Source organism: Lutra lutra, chromosome 1 (assembly GCF_902655055.1).
Source record: "Lutra lutra chromosome 1, mLutLut1.2, whole genome shotgun sequence".
NCBI lineage: Eukaryota > Metazoa > Chordata > Mammalia > Carnivora > Mustelidae > Lutra > Lutra lutra.
The window spans coordinates 138,388,160-138,413,505 of record NC_062278.1 but is presented as its reverse complement, the minus strand read 5'-3'; the positions used below and the strand labels follow the sequence as shown (position 1 = coordinate 138,413,505).

The 25,346-nt window shown below is 36.7% G+C and overlaps 1 protein-coding gene across 1 annotated transcript in view; it reads right to left on the bottom strand.

Annotated features, from left to right (window-relative positions):
• KCNH8 (potassium voltage-gated channel subfamily H member 8) overlaps positions 1-25,346 on the bottom strand; it is a 385,143-nt gene that overhangs the window by 123,316 nt on the left and 236,481 nt on the right. Inside the window, exon 6 of the mRNA XM_047737762.1 lies at positions 2,485-2,642. Coding sequence (XP_047593718.1) covers positions 2,485-2,642 — 158 coding nt within the window. The remainder of the gene's footprint in view (positions 1-2,484; positions 2,643-25,346) is intronic.

Below are 25,346 nucleotides of genomic sequence, written 5' to 3'. Positions count from 1 at the left end.
TCATCTACAGAGATGAACTTACTGGATGTATTTTAAATCTGGAAAGCCAACACCTGTGTTTGCTTATTTATTTATTTATTTATTTATTTATTTACTTTTAAGTCTGCGCAGTATAAAAAAAATCACATGATGCATAAACCGCTCCTCGTAACTTATGTTTTCCTAGGGAATAAACATAATAAGTACACTGAATAAGCTTTTCTGTTCAAATAAAATATTTCATCTTGAATAATTTATTTGGGGGCATAGCAAATTTATGTGCCAATTTGTTAATGATCATATGCTTCCTCCTGTGAGAAACAAAAATTATCACTGAGAAGACAGATTCCTTTATTCCTTCCTCTTTTTCTTTCTTTCTAATGTAGATGTTGATATATCACGCATTCTTTATAAAATGTTCATGCCAGATTTCACAAGACAGAATGAAGAAAGGAAGCAAGAATTCAATAAAAGTGTGCAAATATTTAAAATTCATCAAAATATGAGAATTAGACTTTTTTCAAAAATCCTTTGTGTTAATTTTAGGCAGTGAGGATATTGATGATATATAAACAGGTTATATATCTTAAAATTGTATATATTTTACAAATTATTATATAATATATATTCTAAACAATTTTATTTGTTCAGTGCCCAAAGAGAAGTGGAATATAAAACAATATTGTTAGTATTTAGTAGCAAAGCAGTAATTTAATTCAGAGCACACTCTATTAAACACCATTTATTTAACAATTCTCCAGGAGAATGTGGAAAATTTTTAACATTTTGTGAATTATATATTTCTTCGGAAATTTTTTTGTTGCAGTCTTGCAAAAGCCTTGTTTTAAGTCATTATGCTTTCATTACAGTACACTTATCTAGTCAAATTCAATTTTAAAAAGCACTTTAAAAAGCCTGGATAACAATTCAAAGTGGCACTGATTGATATTATATACTAAATTTTTCCCCAGAGGTTTCCTTCCAGTTGACTTATAAACCTCTTAAAGATGTTGACACTCTCAACTTTCCATCTTAAAAAAAAAAAGAAAAAGAAAAGAAAAATACTCTCATAGGTCATCAACAACTGCACAAATCTGCACTAAATAGGCAGGATTACAGTTCAATCTTCATTATGAAGTCAATAAAGACTCTATTTGAAAAACAATGATCACTTTAATATTGAAAACTATGCTTTTAAATTCTTGATAAAGAATCTCAAGGGGTTGTCGACTAAGAAAGAAATATGTTTAATTTGAACTAATGTTTAGTAAATTTTTGCCTGCTTAAATTTGTTACTTTAACTCTTAATCTCAGGAAACAAACTGAGGGTGGCTGGGCAGTGAGATGAGAGGGACAGAGTGGCTGAGGGATGGACATTGGGGAGGGTATGTGCTATGGTGAGTGCTGTGAATTGTGTAAGACTGATGAATCACAGACCTGTACCCCTGAAACAAATAATACATTATATGTTAATTTAAAAAACTCTAGGAGCAAATTGCATTATTGGCCCCAAAATGCTATTATATGTCCCTAAAATTCTATGTATAGGGAGCACTTAACGCTCTTAAGAACAACCATTGTTCAATAGTAAAAATAGCTGCTACCACCAAGGGATATTCTTGCTTTTCTGCGAAAGGCATGAGCTTGTATAAAGAGTTTCCATGAAGAAAGAGGAGAAGTTACAATCCTACAGAAAAGTCAAAGACCCAACAAAGCTCTCAAGTTCATGGTCATTGTATCATTTACGTTTCTATTCCTCCCAACATTTTTACAAGGACTTCTAAGAATTGGTTGAATTCTTCTATTTTAATTTCAGTACTCTTCTGTATCTTGATCTGTCCTTTCTTTGTTTTGCCAGTGAATAATGAAATACTCAAGAGGTAGAGAGTAAAAGTCCTAAAACTAGAAGAAATCTTAAACTCTACACTAAACTTTGGAGGCAAATAACTGCCTAAGGAATGAAAAATAAGGCTTGTATTCCTGCAGATGGTTTCCTTCCCAAAGGATTTGTTCTGAGTTGGTATTGATGATAAACTCGGGCTTTTGGTATATCCTGGTCTAGGTATTTATTTATTTTTTAAAAGATTTTATTTATTTATTTGACAGACAGAGATCACAAGTAGGCAGAGAAGCAGGCAGAGAGAGAGAGCGGGGAAGCAGGCTCTCTGCTGAGTGGAGAGCCTGATGTAGGGCTCCATCCCAGGACCCTGAGATCATGACTTGAGCCGAAGGCAGAGGCTTAAACCACCTGAGCCACCCAGGCACCCCATGGTCTAGGTATTAAATAACTCAAACCAGTAACGCATATTTTTAAAAGGAACTAACTTCTTCAAATGGACTGTCTGTGGCTTGCATACCCTTGGCCACTTTGGTGTCTTTATTCAGGAGCGCATAAAATCCTGGGTGCACAGGCTGTCACAAACACTTAAAACCTGAACATGTGGAAAATAAACACAGGGTTAAAAATAACCTTTAAGGTCATGCAGAAGGGAGCTCTTTACTCACCACTGTGACATTGAAAGCATACAGGAGATCAAATGGCAGGGCAGCGATTAAATCAATGATGAACCAGGTTGTGACGTAGTGGATGCAAATTGATCTTGCTTCAAAGATAACTTGGCCAGACTTGCTGACATAGGTTGTTCGGAAATTTAAAATAATATCTGCTTGAGGAAAAAAGATAAGAGAAAGAGGAGGAAGGAACAGAGAGAAGAAAAGGAGGAAAGACAAGGAAAGAAGGAAGGATGGAGGTAGGCAGGCATGCGGGCAGGGAGGAAAGGTGGAGGAAGAAAATTGCATAAAATTATATAAAATCAGACATATAATAACCTCATAATGTATTCCAGACTGATAGCACCTGAAATTCTCTTCTTGACAGATCCAGTTTAATTCAACAAACAGGTATTGAAGAAGGGTGAAGGAAGTAATATTTTCTGAGCACTTAATACATTCCAGACATGGGGCCACACGTTAGCATAATTAAAATGAATAAAAATAACAATAACAACAATAGTCACCAGTTACTAAATGCTCACTATGTACTTGGCATTGTCCTAAGAACTCAGCATAGGTTATTTCACTTAATCCTCAGAACATGTTCTTAAGTAGACAGTATTACCTCTATCTATGTTAAAGAGACAAGAACGTAAGTTGTTTTTTTTTTTCCAAAAACTAAGTCTTAATGAAGAAAAGTAACACATCCATGATCATAATGTCAACAGTGGCAAAGATGATTCTGAATACAGATATAATTTCCAGTTTGTAATCTTTTTTTTTAAATAAAATTATAGTTTATTTCATGAACAAAGTTTTACTAATCTCTATGTAGGCAGAGAATTCATCTCTGCCCTAATGGCACTTATATTAACAAAATACCAGAAGATTCTTGTTTAAATTTCTAGGTTAAATTTCCCCATTCCATTTTCATGGATGATGTAATCATTTTCAACCCTTCCTTACATTTTATTATATTTTTATTTTATATTTACATTTACTAAATATTATGAAGCTTTCAACAATATATGGCCTTCATGAGCGCTGGTAAATGATGACCAGAGCCACAAGGATCGTCTTGGGGTCACTCCTGCTATCTATAAATAAACATCTCTATTAGTCCTTGGGTTAAATATCTTTAAAGCACTGGAAGAGATTACCTTTTCCTTAGTCTGTTTTAGAGTTGAGCACAACCAGGCCATAGGGAATTTCAGGATTGCTACATACATGCAAGGAGGGTAATGGTTGAGTATTTTATGGACCATGAATTCAATACAACATACTTCTCTATGGAACTTCATTCTTGGGGAGTGCCATGATTCATTGACTCAATGATCAAAGGAGGGAATGTGGGAAGTAAATATACCAAAGAGAATAAGAATTGAGGGAGTTATGAAGCAAATGCAAAGCTCTGAGTTGCATGGTTATTGAATAACTGGAATACTCTTTACAATTCATTTAAACCTTTGAAAATAAGTGGAATAGGGTTGCATGAGGGTAAAAATTTGATATCACAATCATGATGATGATGGCAGTAATACGACATACATAATGTGTACTAGGTATGTTATTTTTACTTTTCACTTCATGTTCACATTTGAGGTAGGCAGAATTCAACAATGACCCTCTCTCTCATACAATCTCCTCCCCTTAAGTGGGGTGGAACCTGTGAGCATGATATCATGCATTGATCATGTTATAGGATATGGCTAACAGGAGATTCGCCTGGATGGCCTGACTTGATCAGGTAAGTCCTGTACAAGCAAGTTTTCTTCAGCTGGCGGTAAGGGATTGGAAACCAGTGAGATACATTCTTCCTGGCCGAGAAGAAAGCAATGGCCACGATGTTGAAAAGGCCACGTGACAGCGAGAGGCAGACTATCTCTAGTTGCTGAGAGTGGCCCCTTACTGACATCTAGCAAGAAATGGTGACTTCCATCCTAAGGAAATGAGTTCTTCCAACAGCCAAATGAGTTTGCAAGAGGATCTTAGGTCTAGAAAGAAAGACCGAGTTGACACCTGGATTTCAGCCTTATGAAGCTCTGAGCAGAGCACCCAGCTAGGCCAGACCTATCTAACCTATAGAAACTAAATAATCAATAGCTCCTGTTTTAAGCTACCAAGTTTGTGGTGATTGGCTGGGCAGCACTACAGAAATGAATACAACATGGGGGTTCCTTGTGGCTCAGTTGGTTAAATGGCTGCCTTCAGCTCAGGTCATGATACTAGAGTCCCAGGACTGAGTCCCACATCAGGCTCCCTGCTCAATGGGGAGTCTTCTTCTTCCTTTGAACCCCGCCCCATGCTCTCTCTCTCTTAAAGAGGTAAATAAAATCTTTTTTAAAAAATGAATACAACATGTGTTCGGTCATTTGGTTCTCATCATAACCTTGTGAAGAGAGATAATATAGGAACTATAACAAGACAGATTACTATTACATTATTAGAGATACCACAGATGCTGTTAGCATGAGCCCAGTACTGTTCTGGGCCATTTATAATCATTATCTCATGGACTCCTTACAACAATGCTAAGATCCTCTTTACAGTTTTATGTAAACACTTTTATGATCCTCTTTACAGATGAGTAAACTGAGACACAAAGGAACTGAAGTGACTTGTCCAGAGCCACACAAATGATGAAACTGAAGCTTGGGATTAACTCCTCAGCTAGTTAGTGAATGAGCAAGACCCAAACCCAAGTCTCCTAATTTCCAATTTAGTACTTTGACTTTTGGTACCTTCACAGAGGCCAGTCCCCTCCCAAGTCTGGAAGCAAGTTCTGGGGGACTTAAAAAGAAAGTAATTTTTCTAGTCTACTGTGAATAAGCCAACTTTTAAAAATGGCATTATTAAAAGTCACATTTTTGTCAAAAAAATTAAAATATTGAAATAGTTCTATTGTTAATATTGAGAATTGGAAAGGGGGAATCAGTGGCTAAACCATTCACAAAAGATGAAAACCATCCCAAGATGGTTTCTGCTGCAAAGTAAAAGTGCTGTCATGCTGCAGGGCCACAAGAAGGAACAGAACACTGGAATGCCATCAGGCTGTTAGGGTAGCATGTGCACTTCTCATTCTTTCTTTTCACTTTCTGGGCTCATGTATTTGTTTCTTAGCAAGCCAATTTAACAGGTCAGGCCACCAGCTGTTGAAATAAGGCAGGGATTTCAACTTCCTGCTTTCCAAAAGAAAGCTCAGATTAGGCATTTAGGTTTTCACTTTATGAGTGAGAAATCCAGAGTTCTTTACCACGCCCTTCCAATGAAGGAAATCCCGCGGTTTTCCGTAACACAAGCTGAGATAAGTCTGCAAGTTCATTATAAGATTGGAGGGACAGAATCACTAAATTTTACTCCTGAAATCAATATTACACAATATGTTAACTAACTAGAATTTAAATAAAGACTTGAAAAAGAGGGGAAAAAAGACCGGAGGGACAAATTCCTTACATATTTACTAACTGATCACCCGTTCTACCACAAATTTCACAGAAAACCCGCTGTCACCATCCACACTCTGGGGCACACCCATGAATGGATGAATGAATAAAGTGATTGGCCTTTGGTTGATTGATGCAGCAAACATTTTTAAAGCTGTGTAGTAAATTATGTGTTTGACTAAAAAATAAAAGAGGGGCAGACTTCTGAATAGAAAAGACACTTTCTTGGATGAGTCATTATAGAATATCAGTTTAGGAAGTTTTTAAAAAATAATTTGTTACTCATTTGAGTTAATTGGGTGAACAGAAGATATGCTAATTTTAGGTTTTAAAAAGAAGTAATTATAAGACTTTTTTAAATTATAAGACTTTTATACACAGTGACAATAGTTAATATAAAAGCGATTTTTAAAAAATCTACAGATACATGTCTATTTTTGAAATACATGAATACTTCAGGTTTATTTTCAGGGAGATAAAACTCAATATATATTATATTCCAAGATTTCCAGGACAATGGTCCTATTGTTGTGCAAAACTGTAGGTTTATTCAATGATTAGTATTATTTTTGGAAAGCTCATTTCTAAGAAACCTACTTTTGTCATATGCATAAAAATAGTCATAATCTGGTGTATTGTGATTTACAAAACTTTCTCACATTCATGATTTTGTGTGACAGTACCAATTCTCTCATGTGTACTATTTTACCAATGACTCAGGAGATTTAAGAACCTTATTTAAAGCCATGAAGAGAGTAAGCAACAGAAGACAGGACATCTATTGACACTTGATCCCATTTTCTTTCCATTATCTTCAAGATTACCACACTTCCCAATATAGTTTAGAGGGAATAACAACAGGTTGGTGCAGGCCAGTGCATTTCTGTTGAGAACCCCTGGATCAAACAGAGCGTCAGCACCACCCAGGTAAAAGAATGTCACAAAAGTGTCATAGGAGACACCAAATTGAATGTAAGGGAATGAACTGTCTTGGATTCTGTCTAGGGACAGCAGGGAATACTGTTTTCTCTTCACTGATAAGAATGTGGTATCGGTGTTTGAGAACCAAGAGAAATCAATGCTTGTAAATATCCCCTTAAATGGAAGGGCAGAGATGACTCCCCAAGTATTCTAAGAATGAGGGAAGCACAGAATAAAACAAGATTCTGATGAGGAAGAAAAAAGCCTTCCTTCCAGAGCTGGTGTCCCTCCTAAGAGAATCACAGCTGCGAAGTGGAGCCTGGTAAACATTGGCAGCAGCCTCTCCTCCTCCTGTGCTTATCTCACTTCCTTTAAAGGTTGTGTATCTTTGGCAATTAAATCAGTGACTCATTCAAACATTACAGTAAGAATGTGGGCTCCTCCAGACAGTTCACAACTTACCTGAAATGCAACAGTGTGGTTTCTATTTTGAGACATCCGGAAAGCATAAGTATAATGTTTTTTTTGATGTATGTTGAAAATACATGAAGGCATACTCATTGTTATCCAAATTTCTATATGTGGTTTTCCTCATTAATTATGTTTATTATCAACATGCACAACTGTCCATAAATACACACACACACACACACGCACGCACACACACAGTTCGAACCAGGAAAATATTCTAAAAACCATAACAAATTAATTTATGAGAATTTACTGCCTCAAAACCTTACTGTCTCATGTGTTTGTATGTACATAAGTAATCCCTTGTAACGCACGGTGCTGGTATCATGTGTAATGAAGAAATAAGCAAGGCAACAGAGAATCAGCATATGTACTCTACGGGGTTTATAGAATTTCCAAAACCGGGTCATGATATACACCACCAAAATGAGGCGAAATATAATTAAATTCTCTGACAATTCAGATGGCAATGACTTTCAGGATCATCAATTTGCCTTGTTGCATTTCACTTTTACATAAGCATGATTAAAATAAAGACAAATAATGGAGAGAACTGGGTACATGTTCTGTTTTCATATTGTTAAGACCTCCAAAAATAAGTGTTTCATTTCACTCCCACACTAAACAGCTATGTATGTGGACTAAAAAGCAGGAAGGTTAAATCTATTTTTTCTAGTTTGATATCTTTGAGAACTATATAATTAGAAAGTAAAAGAAAGGGGCGCCTGGGTGGCTCAGTGGGTTAGGCCGCTGCCTTCAGCTCGGGTCATGATCTCAGGGTCCTGGGATCGAGTCCCACATTGGGCTCTCTGCTCAGCGAGAAGCCTGCTTCCCTCTCTCTCTCTCTGCCTGCCTCTCCGTCTACTTGTGATCTCTCTCTGTCAAATAAATAAATAAAATCTTTAAAAAAAAAAAAAGAAAGAAAGTAAAAGAAAAAAAGGGTGAATTTTATATGGCACAAATTAATAGATTTTTTTCTTTATTAGTATGTAAGCCAGATGGGAAATAATTTAAAAATCATATTGGCTTATTTGTTAAAAAGTAAATTAAAATATAATTGTGTGCATGCAAGCATATGCACCACATAGAAATAATTAATATCTTCATTTAGCTATTTCTTTAAAAATTAATCAATGTAGTACAGCGTGGGCGGAAGGATATTTAACTAAACCAGCTGCCGACTCATATTCTAAAGATACCCTTTTTTTACTGCTTGTTAGGCACTCTGAACACAGTGTGATGTCACAGCAAATTGAGCCAGAAGGTGTGGGAAGATGAATAACCAAGAGCTAATTAATGAAGAAGTTTGAGGGACTAACAATCCTAAGAATGTAATTGATTCTCCATGTTAATGGATGAGATTTTCATGCCATTCTTTCCCTGCTCATCTTGTCAGCAGTTGTTGTTCTTGCTTACTAGAAATGAGAAATCTGTAAAGAAAAGGCAGCAGACTCTGAGAACTAGCATTTAAGAGCAATGCCTGAAGAAAGCAAGCAGGTGCATCAAGGGGTGTTTGATGCTGGTACTGACTTCTCTTTTGTACCTGCTTTAACCATGGTGGCCCCCTATACTGGGTTTGACCCTCGATATCAACATCACACAGACCCACGCAGAAGGGGAGGGACCTAAAAGTCACTATAACTTGAAGTAAACTTTTGCCAACTTAAATCTCCACGTTTTTCATACAGACTGCTCCCAAATGACTGGTCCTATTCCTTATTGAAAGGGCTAAAGTATAGCTATCCCTTTCAGCTTGGCAAAATTCTTCAGCACTATAAAAATAACCCTGTTGATGACCTGTTGTGCTCTTTGCCCCATGCAGGGCCCTTGGCACTTAAAGTTGGATAAGATGTGCAAAAAAGGATCCCTTGTCTCACAGCCACAGAATTTGATTTTATTACTGACATCAGTCCACCTTTTGGTGCATAAGTAAGCCCCATCTGTGACTATGGTGGCAGGTCAAGAGAGACAGCACACACTCCCCGTGTATCTCTATTAAACCCCTCACTTACTGTCTATAAACTAACTATTTTATTATATTGACTTGGTACATTGCTTTCATTTTATTGTATAAATTTACCATGTAAAAAGACTTCCATATAACATGCACATTGGTATGTGTAAAAAACTACCAATTTTGGTTCCCTATAAATTATTTAACTTCATTTCAGTAATATGTAACTTTAAATTAGATATTGAACTCTGGAATTACCAGATCATTTTTAATAAAAATAATTTAATGATTAAAATAAACCTACTGAAAGACCATGATTCATGCATATGCCACTTAATTATAGAAATCCCTTTGGCATACTTATTCTGTCTATAGTTATATTTACCATGTGGTAAACTTTCCAATTTTAAGAACAACAGTAAATATAAGGACTGTCGTATCTATAAATATCTGAAATGAAAAATATCTGAAATTTAAAAACCCTAAATGCTTGAGTCTATTAATTTCATATGAAGTCAATATTGTTTATCCAAGTAATAAAACTTAGAATTGATGAAAACTGAGATGGCTTAAAAATGCATTGATATAATTAATGTTTGCCCCAAAGTGAAATCCAACACATATATCCTCATTAGAAAAATTTTAGATTAAATAAGGCCTTTATGGTTATTACATTTTAATTAGGGCTTTCATCATCATTTTCATATTTGAGGAAAATAGTTCTCTTAGTATTTATGGCAGTTTTTATTGTTGCTTACCAAATATTCCTGGCTCTCTACCTCCTGGTATGATTATATTTTATATTTCCCCACCACCGGAAGAGATTGTGTCTCACTTTGGCTAAAATTATGAGAGCAGAAGTAGCCTGAGACACCGGGCAAAATTTTGAAAGCTAGTGAGCCATTTCTCACATTTTCTTCTCCCTGCCTTGATGACCATGGGAACATGGGTCAAGATGGAGTCTCTTGTCAGCCAAGGTTTCTGACTAACTACAGTGGGCAGAAATCGCAGCTGACCCACAATGGACACACAGCATGAGGGAGACATAAACCTCTGTGTTATACCCCACTGAGATTTTGAGGCTACTTGTTACCATAGCCCATCCTAACAGATACATGTTCCTAAAAGGCTATAGAGCAGAGTGGATAACAGTGAGTATCTGGAGTCACACTTCTTGGGTTGTAAACCACTGAGCAGCATTAGCTGCTGCTGTTGTGATCAGTATTAGTATTATTACTAGTGGTACTACTATTGCCATTCTATAGGCTTCAAAACTGAGAAACTGGGACAATGAATGACTCACCGAAAGTTGCCCAAGAAATTAATACCACTACTTTTATTGATACTTTATAGATCTGATACACATAATATATGGTGCTAACACGACAATAAAGCTATAAAAACAATGAGCATAATAACAGATAGCATTTTTAAAAGTCTTCCTACCTGATAGGGTTTGTTTTAAGTGCTTTATATGTATATCCTATTTTGATCCTCACAGGTCACTATGAATTAGGTCTTATGTCCATTCAGTGATAAGGTTCAAAATTAATTTGCCCATGGTTACCCAATTAGAAAATGGGAGAGTTAGAATTTATACTCAGTCTGCCTGTATACAACCATAAAATATTTTTATTATAATTTTTCACCTTCTTGTAGCTTAGGAAGGAATTCTTCTGGTGAGAGATCTATGAATTACTTTTTAAGATTACTTTTTAGAGTCATAAGATAATATGTAGTATCCTGACTATAGGTTGCTATATATAAAATTATTCAGCATCTTTAAAACTGTTTTGACTTTTATTTTGTTTTTACTTTTTTTTAGTTTTTATTTAAATTCTAGTTGGTCAATACACAGTGCAATATTGGTTGTAGGATTGGAATTCAATGATTCATCAGTTACATATAACACCCCGTGATCTTCAGAACAACCGCCTTTAAAACCCATCACCCACGTAGCCCATCCCCCACCCACATCCCTTAATCAACCCTCAGTTTGTTCTCTATCTTTAAAAGGAGTCTCTTCAAACCATAAGTGACTCTTAATCTCACAAAACAAACTGAGGGTTGATGGGGGGAGGGGGGTTGGGAGGCGGGTGGGATTATGGACACTGGGAAAGGTATGTGCTATGGTGAGTGCTGTGAAGTGTGTAAACCTGGTGATTCACAGACCTGTACCCCTGGGGATAAAAATATATTATATGTTTATAAAATAAAAAAAAAATTAAAAAAATAAAATAAAAGGAGTCTCTTACCATTTGTTTTTCCCTTTCTCCCTCAGCACACCCCATATGTTCATCTGTTTTGTTTCTTAAATTCCACTATGAGTAAGATCATACAGTATTTGTCCTTCTCTGACTTATTTCACTTAGCATAATACACTCTAGCTCCAACCACATCATTTCAAATGGCAAGATTTCATTTTTTGATGGCTGAGTAATATTCCATTGTGTGTATATACACTACATCTTCTTTATCCATTCATCAGGTGATGGACATTAGGTTCTTTCTATGGTTTGGTTATTGTTAATAATGCTGCTATAAACATCAGGGTGTATGTACCCTTCAAATCTGTATTTTTGTTTCCTTTGGGTAAATACCTAGCAGCATCATTGCTGAACTGTAAAGTACTTTCTATTTCTAACTTTTTAAGAAACCTCCATACTGTTCTCCAGATTGGCTGGGTTAATTTGCAGTCCCACCAAGAGTTCAAAGGGTTCCCCTTTCTCTGCATCCTCACCAACACCTGTTGTTTCTTGTACTATTAATTTTAACTATTCTGACAGGTATGAGGTGATATCTCATTATGGTTTTGATTTGTATTTCCCTGATGATGAGTGATACTGAGATTCTTTTCAGATGTCTGTTAGCCATTTAGAGGTCTTCTCTGGAAAAGTGTCTATTCATGTCTTCTGCCCATTCTTAACTGGATTATTTGTTTTGTGGGTGTTGCATTTGCTAAATTCTTTATACGTTCTGGATACTAACCTTTTATCAGGTATGTCATTTGCAATATGTCATCTCTCATTCCTGAGACTGCCTTTTATCTTTCTGATTGTTTCCTTTGCTGTGCAGAAGCTTTTTATCTTGATGAAGTCCCAATCGTTCCATTTTTGCTTTGGTTTCCCTTGCCTCTGGAGATGTGTCTAGGAAGAAGCTCCTATGTCTAATGTCAAAGAGGTCGCTGCCTGTGTTCTAGGATTTGGATGGTTTCCTGTCTCACATGTAGGTATTTCATCCATTTTATTTTTGTGCATGGTGTAAGAAAGTAGTCCAGTTTCATTTTTCTGCATGTCACTGTCCAATTTTCCCAACACCATTTGTTAAAGAGACTTTTTTCCATTGGGGATTCTTTCCTGCTTAGTTGAAGATCAGTTGACTATATAGCTGTGGGTCCATTCCTGGGTTCTCTATTCTGTTCCACGGATCTATGTGTCTGTTTTTATGCTAGTACCATACTGTCTTGATTACTACAACTCTGTAATATAGCTTAAAATCCAGATTCGTGATGCCTCCTACTTTGGTTTTCTTTTTCAGGATTGCTCTGGCTATTCAGAGTCTTTCATGGTTCACCAAAATTTTAGGATAGTTCGTTCTAGCTGTGTGAAAAATGCTGGTGGTATTTTGATAGGGATTGCATGAATTGTGTAGATTGCTTTGGGTAGTATAGAGATTTTAACAATGTTTCTTCTTCCAATCCATGAGCATGGAAATGTTTTCCTATTCTTTGTGTCCTCTTAAATTTCTTTCAAAAGTGTTCTATAGTTTTCAGAGTACAGATCTTTGACCTCTCTGGTTAGGTTTTTCCCTGAGTATCTTGTGGTTTTTGTTGCAATTATAATTGGGATTGGTTCCTTGATTTGCTTTTTGCTACTTCATTATTGGTGTAGAGAAATGCAACAGTTTTCTGTACATTGATTTTATATCTTGTTACTTTGCTGAATTCATGTATTATTTTGAGCTATTTTTTCATGGAATCTTTTGGGTTTTCTACATAGAGCATCATGTCGTGTGCAAATAGTGAAAGTTTGACTTCTTCCTTGCCTATTTGGACGCCTTTTATTTCTTTTTTTGTTGTTTGATTGCTGAGGCTTTGACTTCTAGTAACTATGTTAAATAGCAAAGGTGAAGTGGACATCCCTGTCTTGTGCCTAACCATAGAGGAAAAGCTCTCATTGACAATGATATTAGCTGTGGGTATTTAGTATATGGCCTTTATGATGTTGAGGTATATTTTTATCAAAAACCAATGCTGTATTTTTTCACATGCTTTTTCTGCATCTATTGTGAGGATGATATTGTTCTTATTCTTTCTTTTATTAATGTAGTGTATCATGTTGATTGATTTGCAAATACTGAACCATCCCTGCAGTCCAGGAACAAATCCTACTTGATCATGGTGAGTAATTCTTTTAAAGTACTGTTGGATTTGATTTGTTAGTAACTTGTTGAGAATATTTGCATCCATGTTCATCAGGGATATTGGCCTGTAATTTTTTTTAGTGAGTTCTTTGTCTGGTTTTGGAATCAGAGTAATGCTGGCTTCATAGAAGGAGTTTGGAAGTTTTCCTTCCATTTCTTATTTTGGAACAATTTGAGAAGGATAGGTATTAACTCTTCTTTAAATGTCTGGTAGAATTCCCCTGGGAAGCCATCTAGCCCTGGTCTTTTCTTTGTTGGGAAATTTTTTTTTTTAAAGATTTTATTTATTTGTCAGAGAGAGAGGGAGAGAGAGCGAGCACAGGCAGACAGAATGGCAGGCAGAGGCAGAGGGAGAAGCAGGCTCCCCACCAAGCAAGGAGCCCGATCCCAGGATGCTGGGATCATGACCTGAGCCGAAGGTAGATGCTTAACCAACCGAGCCACCCAGCGTCCCTTTGTTGGGAAATTTTTGATTACTGATTCAATTTCTTTGCTGGCTATGGGTCTCTTCAAATTTTGTATTTCTTTTTGTTTCAGTTTTGGTAGTTTGTATGTTTCTAGGAATTTGTCCATTTCTTCCAGATTGCCCAATTTGCTGGCAAATAATTTTTCATAATATTCTCTTGTGATTGTTTGTATTTCTGTGGTGTTGGTGTGATCTTTCTTCTTTCATTTGTGATTTTATTTATTTGGGACCTTTCTCTTTTCTTTTTGATAAGTCTGGCTAGGAGTATATCAATTTTGTAAATTGTTTCAAAGAACCAGCTCCTGGGTTCATCAATCTTTTCTACTGAATTTTGTTTGTTTGTTTCTATATCATTTATTTTTCTTTAGTCTTTATTATTTCCCTTCTACTAATGGCTATAGGCTTTATTTGCTTTTCCTTTCCTAGCTTCTTTAGGTGTAAGGTTAGGTTTTACATTTAGGACTTTCCTTGCCTCTTGAGGTAGGCCTGTTTTGCAATATACTTCCTTCTTAGGGCTGCCTTTGCTTCATCCCAAATGTTTTGGACTGTCATGTTTTCATTTTCATTTGCTTCCAAGTAATTTTTTATTTCTTCTTTAATTTCCTGGTTAACCCATTTATTCTTCAGTCAGATGTTCTTTAATCTTCATGTATTTGTGGTCTTTCCAATTTTTTTCTTGTGGTTGACTTTAAGTTTCATAGTGTTGTGATTGGAAAATATGCATGATATGATCTCTATCTTTTGTAATTGGGGAGGGCTGATTTGTGACCCAGTATGTGATCTATTCTGGAGAGTGTTCCATGAGCACTTGAAAAGAATGTGTATTCTGGTGCTTTAGGATGAAATGTTCTGAATGTATCTGTTAAGTTAATGTGGCCAGTGTGTCATTCAAAGCCATTGTTTCCTGATTTTCTGTTTCAATGATATGTCCTTTGCTGTAAGGAGAGTGTTAAAGTCCCCTACAATTATTGCATTGTTACCAATTCAAGTTTCTTTATGTTTATCAATAAGTTTATCAAAACTTATCAATATCAAGTTTCTTTATGTTTATTATGAATTGATTTATATATTTGGGTACTCCCAAATTGGGGGCATAAATTTTATAATTGTTAGATCTTCTTGATGGGTAAAGTCCTTAATTATAATGTAAGTCCTTCTTCATCTCTTTTTACAGTCTTTGTTTTAAAATCTGATTTGTCTGATATAAGGATTGCCACCCCAGCTTTCTTTTGATGTTCATTAGAATGATAGATGGTTCTCTATCCCCTCACTTTCAATTTGCAAGTGTCTTTAGGTCTAAAATGAGTCTCTTGTAGGCAGAGATGGCTCTTGTTTTTTAATCCATTCTGATACCCTATGTTCTTTGATTAGAGCATTTAGTCCATTTACATTTAGAGTGATTACTGAAAGACCTGAATTCGGTGCTATTGTGTTACCTATAAAGTTGGAGTTTTGGTGACATTCTCTGCTCCTTTCTAATCTTTGTTGCATTTGGTCTCCCCCCAACACACACTGAAAAAATCCCCCTTAATACTTCTTGCAGGGCTGGTTTAGTGGTCATGAACTCCTTCAGTGTTTGTTTCCCTGGAAAACTCTTACCTCTCCTATTCTGAATGATAGCCTTGCTGGATAGAGTATTCTTGGGTGTATATTTCTCCCCTTCAGGACACTGAATATATCCTGCCATCCCTTCCAGCCTGAGAAGTTTTTATGAACAGATCTGCTGCAAACCTGGTCTGTCTTCCCTTGTAGGTTAAGGACTTTTTTTCCTTGCTGCTTTCAGGAGTCATTCCTTTTCTGTGTATTTTGTGAATTTGACTATGATGTGCTTTGGCAATAGTTGGCTTTTGTTGAATTTAATGGGAATTCTCTGTGTGTTTGTCCCCAGATTAGGGAAATTTTCAGCTATAATTTGCTCAAATAAACCTTCTGCCCTTTTTTCTCTCTCTTGATCTTCTGGGATTCCTATGATATTAATATTATATGTTAATAAGTTGCTGAGTTCCCTAAGTCTACCTTCGTAATCCATTACCTTTCCTTCCCTCTTCTTTTCAGCTTCACTATTTTCCATTCTTTTATTATCTACACCACTGATTCATTCCTCTGCTTCATCCATCCTCATTGTTATGGCATCCATAACAATGTATCTTGGTCATAGCATTTTTACTTTGGGCCTAACTAGATTTTAGTTCCATTATCTCTGGAATAAGGGATTCCTTAGCTTTTATCAAGCCCAGCTAGTATCCTTATATTTTTTTTTTCAAGCCCAGCTATCTTAAATTCTAGTGCAGATACTTTACTTATATCCATATTGATTAAATCCCTGGCTGTTATATCTATTTCCTGTTTTTTTCTTTTCAGGTGAATTCCTCCATCTTGTCATTTTTTCCAGAGAGCCAGAAAAAAAAAGAAAAAAAGAAAGCTATTTCCTAGGTGGGTTTTGGTCTGTTTGTTAAAAGAAGCTAGATCCAAAAAATAAAAATATATGTATCAAAAATATATATAGTATATATAAATAAAAATGAATAAGTAAAATTTACTTATTACTTAAATTATTTACTTAAAAATTTAAAAAGAAATTAAAAATAAAATAAATAAAATAAAATATAAAAGTAAGAAGGAAGATAGATTGTTTCCCCTAGAGCTAAAGCTTTGCAGCTCTCTTGACAATAGACTTGGTGTGAGCAAGAAGTCTGTGCTGGTCTTCTGGAGGAGGGTCCTGTTGCACTGATTCTCAGGCAGACCAGTCCTAGTGGAGATGCACTTAGGGAGCAGGGTGGGCAGAGTGTGGTGTAAGCAGCTCCAATCTTCACTTGGTGGTGCTGTTTAGCTCACTAAAGTTTGGTCCTTGCTGACAGGCAGAGGCAAAATAGCGTGGCCCCCTCCCCAAAGCTGAGAGTTTGTGCTCACCACTCTTCAGAAAGCCCTCACAGAAGAGCAAACAATCACTCCTCTTGCATCCCCAGCTTCCATCAGATCTCTGCCTTCACCTTGTCTGTGTCCGAGCCTACTGCCTGCCAGGTGGCACCATACTCCTGTGTTTTTTCTTAAGTGCACTGCTGGGTTTGAAAACTCCAAGTTTTAGGGACTCCCATGATATGGAAACATGCTAATCCTCTGGTGAGGGTCTTGCCATACTTTCACTGTTTGCTGACCCATCCCAGGAAAAGCCCGACCAAATAGCCGTTCATAGTTTATGGCAAAGTAGAGCCAAAAATCCAGCACCCACCTGAGTCTTCAGCTGGCATCTCTGCTCATATGACTGGGAACAGTGCAGAAGGTTGGCACCACCTGTCCTTTTTGTGACTCAGGGGATCCTCAGACCATGCTGTCCACTCCTGGTCTTTGCCCTTCTTCTCCCACCTAGATCACCTTTAATCCAGGCATGATCCAGGTGGTGATGGACTTCTGAAGCTTCAGATTTTGTGCTCTCCTGCTTACAATGGTTGTCCTGTAAACAAGGTGGTTGTCCCTGTAAACAAAGCTCCCCCCCCTCCACAGTACCTGCAGTTCTTATCTCCCTTCTACCTTCTAGAAAGTTGTCACTTTTATACTTGAAGACTTGCAATTTTGTCGTCTCAGTCCTAAGATTGATTCCTTGGGTGTTCAGAATGATTTGATAATTATCTATCTGTGTTCCAGGGACGGGGCAAGCTTAGGGTCCCCACACTCCCCCATCTTAACTCCTCTCCTTAAAAAAGGATTTAATTCAAAAATTGAATATATACTGCAAAATGCACTGGTCTTAAGTGGACAGTATGAATTTTCCCAAAGCTGATCATTTTTGTCATCACTAATGGATAAAGATATAACTAGGACCAGAACATAAGAAACTTCTTTTATGATCTTGTCCAGTCATTAGCTCCCAAAAGATCCTTTAATTTTGTTTAATTAATTAGGAAATTTATATAAATGGATCAATAGTATGTATTTTGTGTATAGATTCTTTCATTAGACATTGTATGTGATTTTTATCAATTTGGTATCACGTTCACTTTTTATTGTTATGTAATATTTCACTGTATGAGTATACATAAATTCACTTCTTAGTTTTACTGTTGGTGAAAATTTGGGTTGTTTCCAATTTGGGCTGTTACTGTTAATGCTCTTAGAAATACACACACACACACACACACACAATACCTTTCCCTGTATAAGTTATAGGAAGGCCTGTTGACTCTACAAGTTGAATTGCTGGGACATAATTATATGTTACTTTGCCAGTAGATTCTGGCAAAAAGTCTAACAGAGACTGTACTAATCTACATTCCTACACACAGTGCATGGAATTTCACATTGTTCCATATCTTCCCCCCATCCTTGGTGATTTGTCTCTTAAATTCTTTTAATTTTTTCTACTCATTCTAGTGGTGGTGAAATTATTTTCATTTTCCAAATGATATCAAGCACATACTAGTTGCATATTTGAATATCTGCTTTCATGAAATGTTAGTTCAAGACTGCTATCTAATGAAATACGTTTTCCTCCTTTTTCTTTAATTGATTTGTAAGAATTGTTATTATATATTCTGATTGTCGGCTGTGTTCTGTTAAAGTGCCTACTGCCAAGATCATTAAAATATTCTACTATCATGTCTTCTAGGAGTTTTATTTTTTGACTTTAACATTTTATCTACAATCCTTTGCTGCAAGTGATTCTGTGTATTGTGTGATGCAGGAGTCAAGATTTATATTTTCCCAGGTGGATATCCAATTGATCTAGCACCATTTTAGAAAGCACTACCATTCTCCCCAAAGTATTCTAGTGCCACATTTGTCATAAATCTGATGATCGTATATGCATAGATCTGTTTCTGGTCTCTACATTTTGTTCCAATGGCCTACTTATCAGATACCAGCTTTTCCAGTACAGTCAGAAATGGATATGCTTAAGCTCTATCAAAGGATTCTCAAATACATTTAAAATATGACTAATACATGACTTTTAAGGCAAAAGTTGATTAGTCACAAATCTGAAGTACTATATTTTTAAAAGATTTAATGAAATAAAATATTCAGTATTTGAAATACTGGAACCATGCTTAAGAGAAAAATAGATTCTCACTTTAGCACATTACGATCTCATAGCTATTTTTATGACTGTAATCAATAGAAATTGCTCATGTACTTGTGTTGTGCCGTAATTGCATTTCTACTTGTGGTTTCTATAATTTAGTCTATTTTAGTCTTTGTGAAGAGTAAAATCATAAAAAGATCAATAATGTCAAGTCACACCTATCTGATTTCAGTAAGATACGAGGAGGATCAAGGATCAGGCAATAATGACAAAGTTGGGGCACAGAGTGGTTCTTTGCTCTAGTTGTATTATAATCCAGGTCACTGAAATCAAAAGGAAAGTTGGGAAGCAAGACGGTATCTGGTTTGCATTAATTCTCCCTTAGAGTTGTCTGAGTAGAGAGAGAAGCCCAACGACAAGTCAATATCACCAGGAATTTAAGAGCTAAAAATTCATCACGGTAGCTGGATCGCCAAAACCAAGAAGGGAGATCACAAGGCAAGCAGAAATAGAATCCAAATAATCACATATGGAACTCGACAAGACAAGTCAGTGCTCGAGGGGGACAGGAGGAATTCTAGAGCCAGTGAATACCAAGATGCACCTATAGACAGAGGCAGGGTGGAATATGAGCTTTAGGGGTTAAATCTATCCTTTGGAAATGTACACTATCAAAGAGTTACCAATTAGAGCTACAGCCATAAAAGAAACAAAGTTTCCAGTTATTTTTATTTGTCTATATTTCACATTTAAAGGTTTTTTGTTTTTTTTTTTTAAGTTCTCACAAACCTTATCCTTTAAACTTATTTTAGCATATTTCTGGAGGCTAGGGAAGAAACTGTTCCAGTATCTGTTTATACAAATAAAATATAATGTCTGGTGCTTCTGCATCTGTTTGCATAAATAAAATATAGTGTTCTCAATGATACTCTAGAGAGAGGAAAACATAACTCTCAAAACCTACCAACTCTGTGTCTTTCTACTTATTGTATTTTCTACATATTTTAATTACTTACTTCTTCTTATTTTCTATTTGTAAGGCAGTGGGCTATTGATGTACAAATGAATAACTAAAAGTTTACAAAGACACATCTATTTGTTAAAAATCATCTACTCATGTACTCAGGAAAAGGTCTTGTCTTCAAATTAACTTTTTTTACATTAAGACTGTTTTACTAGCAATACGGATAAAGCCACATTATCTTTGTCAGGTTGGAGTCAGAAAGTGCCACAAAATTCAGTTTACTCAGGATTGAACACTGTCACAAACCAGAAATCTAGGGTTTTATTCCAAGAAGTTGTTTTCTGAGGCATTACTCAAAGTACTCACTCAAAGCGAGTACTCCAAATGTGGTATTTGGCTGTCACTAGTATGTTACTTGACTTGGGTAATTTTTGATGAATTCTATACTTGAGCTAATGCTCTTTTCTTATTTAGCATCTGAATGTCCATCAGTACTGATGCTATGCTGAATACGTATTTATGTACAAGCAGTAATATCTCCTTTGCTGTTGGAGAGATTCAAACATGACTGTTTCTCAATATGTTTCAAGGAGCCCGGGTAGCTCAGTCGTTAAGCCTTTGCCTTGGGCTCAGGTCATTATCTCAGGGTCCTGGGGTGGAGTCCCACATGGGGCTCCCTGCTCAGAAGGATGCCTGCTTCTCCCTCTCCTGCTCCCCCTGCTTGCGTTCCCTCTATCACTGTCAAATAAATAAGTAAAATCTTAAAAAAAAAAAAAAAAGATTGCTATTGGCCATGCATTCTGTATATTTCAATTGTTATCAGACTTTTCATGTGTATGGTCAGTTCAAATTTTCAATTCATGTGTACGGTCAGTTCAAATTTTCATTCTCTTACAAAAATACATCTCTTAGTGATAAGGATTCATTTGTCTTATCCTAATAATGATGTCCAAGACAGACTGATCTGATCAATTATCATCCTCTGTCACTGTTCACTATTCTTCCTCTTTCCTTTAGGCAGTGCTTTTAATGAGCATGTAGATTATTTCCATTTGCTTCTCTATATGCCTCACCACTTGGGAAGATCTGGTTTGGTGTCTTGTAATACACAAGACTTGAAATACATTCAAAACATGTAACAGCAATGCTCTTGATAAATGAATGTGGAGAAAGAGCATATTTATTTTGCAAGAAAAGATCTGCATGTTATGTTGATATTAGGTTGGGAAGTCAGTGAGTAAAAAGTAATTCACATAGAGTCAAAATTATACTCAAGAGAAATTTAGCCACCCATAAAATATGTCATTCCAACACATCATCTCTCATCAAGTCCACTGTATCGCCTTTCTCTTCACCATTAAAAGAGACTGTGACATCTTAAGTTAAGTAGCAGGCAAAGCAGCTGACCCACAACCAGTGGTCACGTTGTAACTTCTTCAAAAGACTAAAATCATCTTCAAGTCAATAAAATGCCCGTTGAACGGAAGAAGCAAAGGAAATAAGACCTATCTCGCACCTTACCTCCTCTTGTCCTTAGGCTGAATGATAAGGGAAATTTCCTTCAATATTTAAAACAGCACCTTGTTTTCCTTCTCGCTCTCCTTCTCTCAGTCTAAAAGTCCTGCAACTGTACTGCAACTGTAGTCTATCATGCAAAATATAACAGCAAAAGATCGCTGTTCACCAAAATGCACATTCCTTTTTATCCAGAGGAACAGAATTTCAGCTGGAAGACAATTCTCACCCACTTTGCCACTGGTGCAGTCACATTTGAGGTTCTTGCAATGGAAGGACTGTACACAGATTTTACATTTTGCACATAAAATTGTGCATATTTGTCTTTCTGCACTCTTTGCTTTTCTGTTTCTGCTGCTTGGAATGGAGAACAGAGTGACCTTAGAAGCCACTAAATATGTAGAGCCACTGTGGGTCTCAGTTCTTAAACAATGGCATACGGGAACCACCTTCCCCCTCTTCTCTCTACCAGCCTTCAATACACTCCCCAGAACATTAAGTGAGAGAGAAATAGCTTTCTACATCTCATAAGCCACTGAATTATTGTTGCAGCTCTTGTTACAATAGTTTACTGAATGTAACTAATACACAAAGCAAAGTCCACTGCCCTCATCCTTCTATTAACTTCATAATTTAACATTTCCCATGAAATACTGTTTTGGTAGCTGGTCTTGACAGTCCAATCAGAATGTGACCTTTTGTCATTATGAGCAAGGGACTCACCCAATTCTCTAGCCTCTTCTAAGGATGGCGGCACTCCTAAGTAGTAGTTTTTCTTTTATAATTTTCAGCCAAAAATTGGTCAGCATTATTTCAACATAAACCCCTTCCTGCAACAGCTCCTAGGCATTCAGCCTCCTGGTGCTGCTTGCTTAAAGCCAACGCATTAGTCTGATCCACTGAGGTCACCCGGTATAAATTTGTCATTTAGCACAGGACAACCACTTAACGTTGAACTTCAGGTAAAGAATGAGTAATGTTTTAGCATAAATAAGTCCCATAAGAAGAAAAAGTCCTTTTATTGGTACAACCATCCTTGGCTTAATTAATCTTTCAAGAGACATCCAGATGATCTGAAATTGACCATCCCTTCTCATCTCTTCAAAACATGTGTACAAATCCACCTGATGTCCCGATCAGGAACCTTAAAAACGTTGTGTGTGTGTGAACATGTGTGTACATGTGTGGATGTGCACACCACCAGAGGGTCCTGAGGCTGAAGTGAACTGTGCAGAAGTAACATGTTTCAGCACCACAAATACGAAATATCACCTCCTCACTTGCCTCTCTTCCATTAGCATCTGTTGTTTCCATTCTTTGAAAAATAATATCTCTATTTTCTGCTAAGCTATTAACTTCTTGTAGTTCCTTCCTGTAGATCTTTACTTCGATCATCAATTCATGGACAGCAAGAAACATTCCATCTACCTTTTCCCACCTACTTTTATGGTTGTACATTCTCAGGCTTTGTCTTGTTGTACACCTCTGGAATGACCTTATTGGGTCTTCACATTTTTTTAAAAGGGTTGCGAATATTAAACATTTCCTCTTTTTTTGGTCTTGGTCTCCCAAAAAGATGAATGAGATGAACTGCTTCATGTTTGGTATTCTAGACTTTTGTTCCCTTCCAGATTATTTCTAGTTTTTCTACACTTTCTTATTATACATTTTGGATTATCCAGGGTAAAGATAATTGTTTTGAAGATCTCCAAAGGAATACCACCAAAATTACTGATTTCCACGAAAACTGAAATAATAGTCATGCTATGGGCACACCACTATTAAATTTAAAATATGTGTACTTTTTTGTAATTTATCCTTTAAAATTATAATCTTAGTTTGCTTAAATATGATGATATAATAATGTTATGACTATTTGGGATGAACACTGGCTTTTATTTATTTTTTCAGAAGACATATTTATTTGTTTGAGAGACAGTGAGAGACCAGGGGGAGGGACAGAGGGAGAGAGAGAAACTCAAGCATTCTCCCTGCAGAGCATGGAGCCCCAGGTGAGACTCGATCTCATGACCCTGAGATCATGATCCAAGCTGAAACCCAGTCTGACGCTCAACTGGCTGAGCCACCCAGGTGCCCAATGAATAATGGCTTTTAAAAATATATAACTAGGTAGAAATGTAGTGATCTGAAGGGGTACATGTACCCGAATGTTTATAGCAGCAATGTCCACAATAGCCAAACTATGGAAAGAACCTAGATGTCCATCAACAGATGAATGGATAAAGAAGATGTGGTGTATATATATACAGTGGAATACTATGCAGCCACCAAAAGGAATGAAATCTTGCCATTTGCGACAATATGGATGGAACTAGAGGGTATTATGCTTAGCGAAATAAGTCAATCAGAGAAAGACAATTTTATCATATGATCTCCCTGATATGAGGAAGTTGAGAGGCAACACGGAGGGCTTGGGGGTAGGAAAAGAATAAATGAAACAAGATGGGATCAGGAGGGAGACAAACCATAAGAGATTCTTAATCTCACGAAACAAACTGAGGATTGCCAGGGGGAGGTGGGTAGGGAGAGGGTGGTGGGGTTATGGACACTCAGGAAGGTGTGTGCTATGGTGAGTGCTATGAAGTGTGTAACCCTGGCTATTCACAGACCTGTACCCCTGGGGCTAATAACACATTGTATGTTAATAAAAAAATAAAAAATTATAAAAAAATACATAACTAGGTTGTAATCTCAGCCCTTGCACTTAGTAGCTGTGTCTACCTTGAAATGTTTTGTCTTTTTACCTTTTCTAAGTTCTAATTTTTATTTAAGTGATGAAACTAATAATTATTGCCCCTCATTTATTTACTCAGCCAATATTTATGGATCATCTAATAGGTACATGTATTGGCTAGATTCTGGGTGTATAAAGAATACTAATACTCTGTTCGTGCATTCAAAGAAATTATAATTTAGCAGGATATATAGGAAATTATAAAGTTCAGTGATGAGTGTTCCGGAGGAATAGCTATACTCAAAAAGGAATAGTTAACTTGGAAGGTGAAGACCTAGCAGGTGAAGCTTAGGAAAGTCAAGTGCGAGATCATAAGTGATCTCTGTCCTGAGGGATGAATAAGAGTTATCGAGGCAAAAGAGAAAGAGGATAGAAGCTGCAAATATGCATTTCTTTAAAGAATAGGGGTGCACCTGGGTGGCTCAGACAGTTAATCAACCAACTCTTGATTTTGGCTCAGCTCATGGTCTCAGGGTAGTAAGACTGAGCCCTTCATTGGGCTCCATGCTGGGCATGGATCCTGCTTAAGAGTCTCTCTCTCCCTCTCCTTGTGCTCCTCCCCACGCCTTGTGCACGCACTCTCTCTCTCACTCTCTCTCTCTCTCAAAAAAAAAAAAAAAAAAAAGAATAGGAAGTGATTGAAGGGTTTTTCAGGCAGATGACATGATCAAATACACATTATATCAAGACAACAACAACAAAGACAAAAACCTGACTCTAACGTAGTGAATAGATCGTAGGAGTATGAGCAAGGAAGAAAGTTGGTCAGGGGGCATGGCAGTCCAGTCAGAACTGATGGTGACTGGAACTGAAGTGGTGGCAGTGAAGATAAGAGACCATGTATCAACAGATGGCTAGTGGTGGACCACCGAGGACTCTCAGCTTGATTTTACCGGGGGATGAAAGGAAGGGGAGCAATCTGTGAAAAGCCCTATGTTCACGGTTC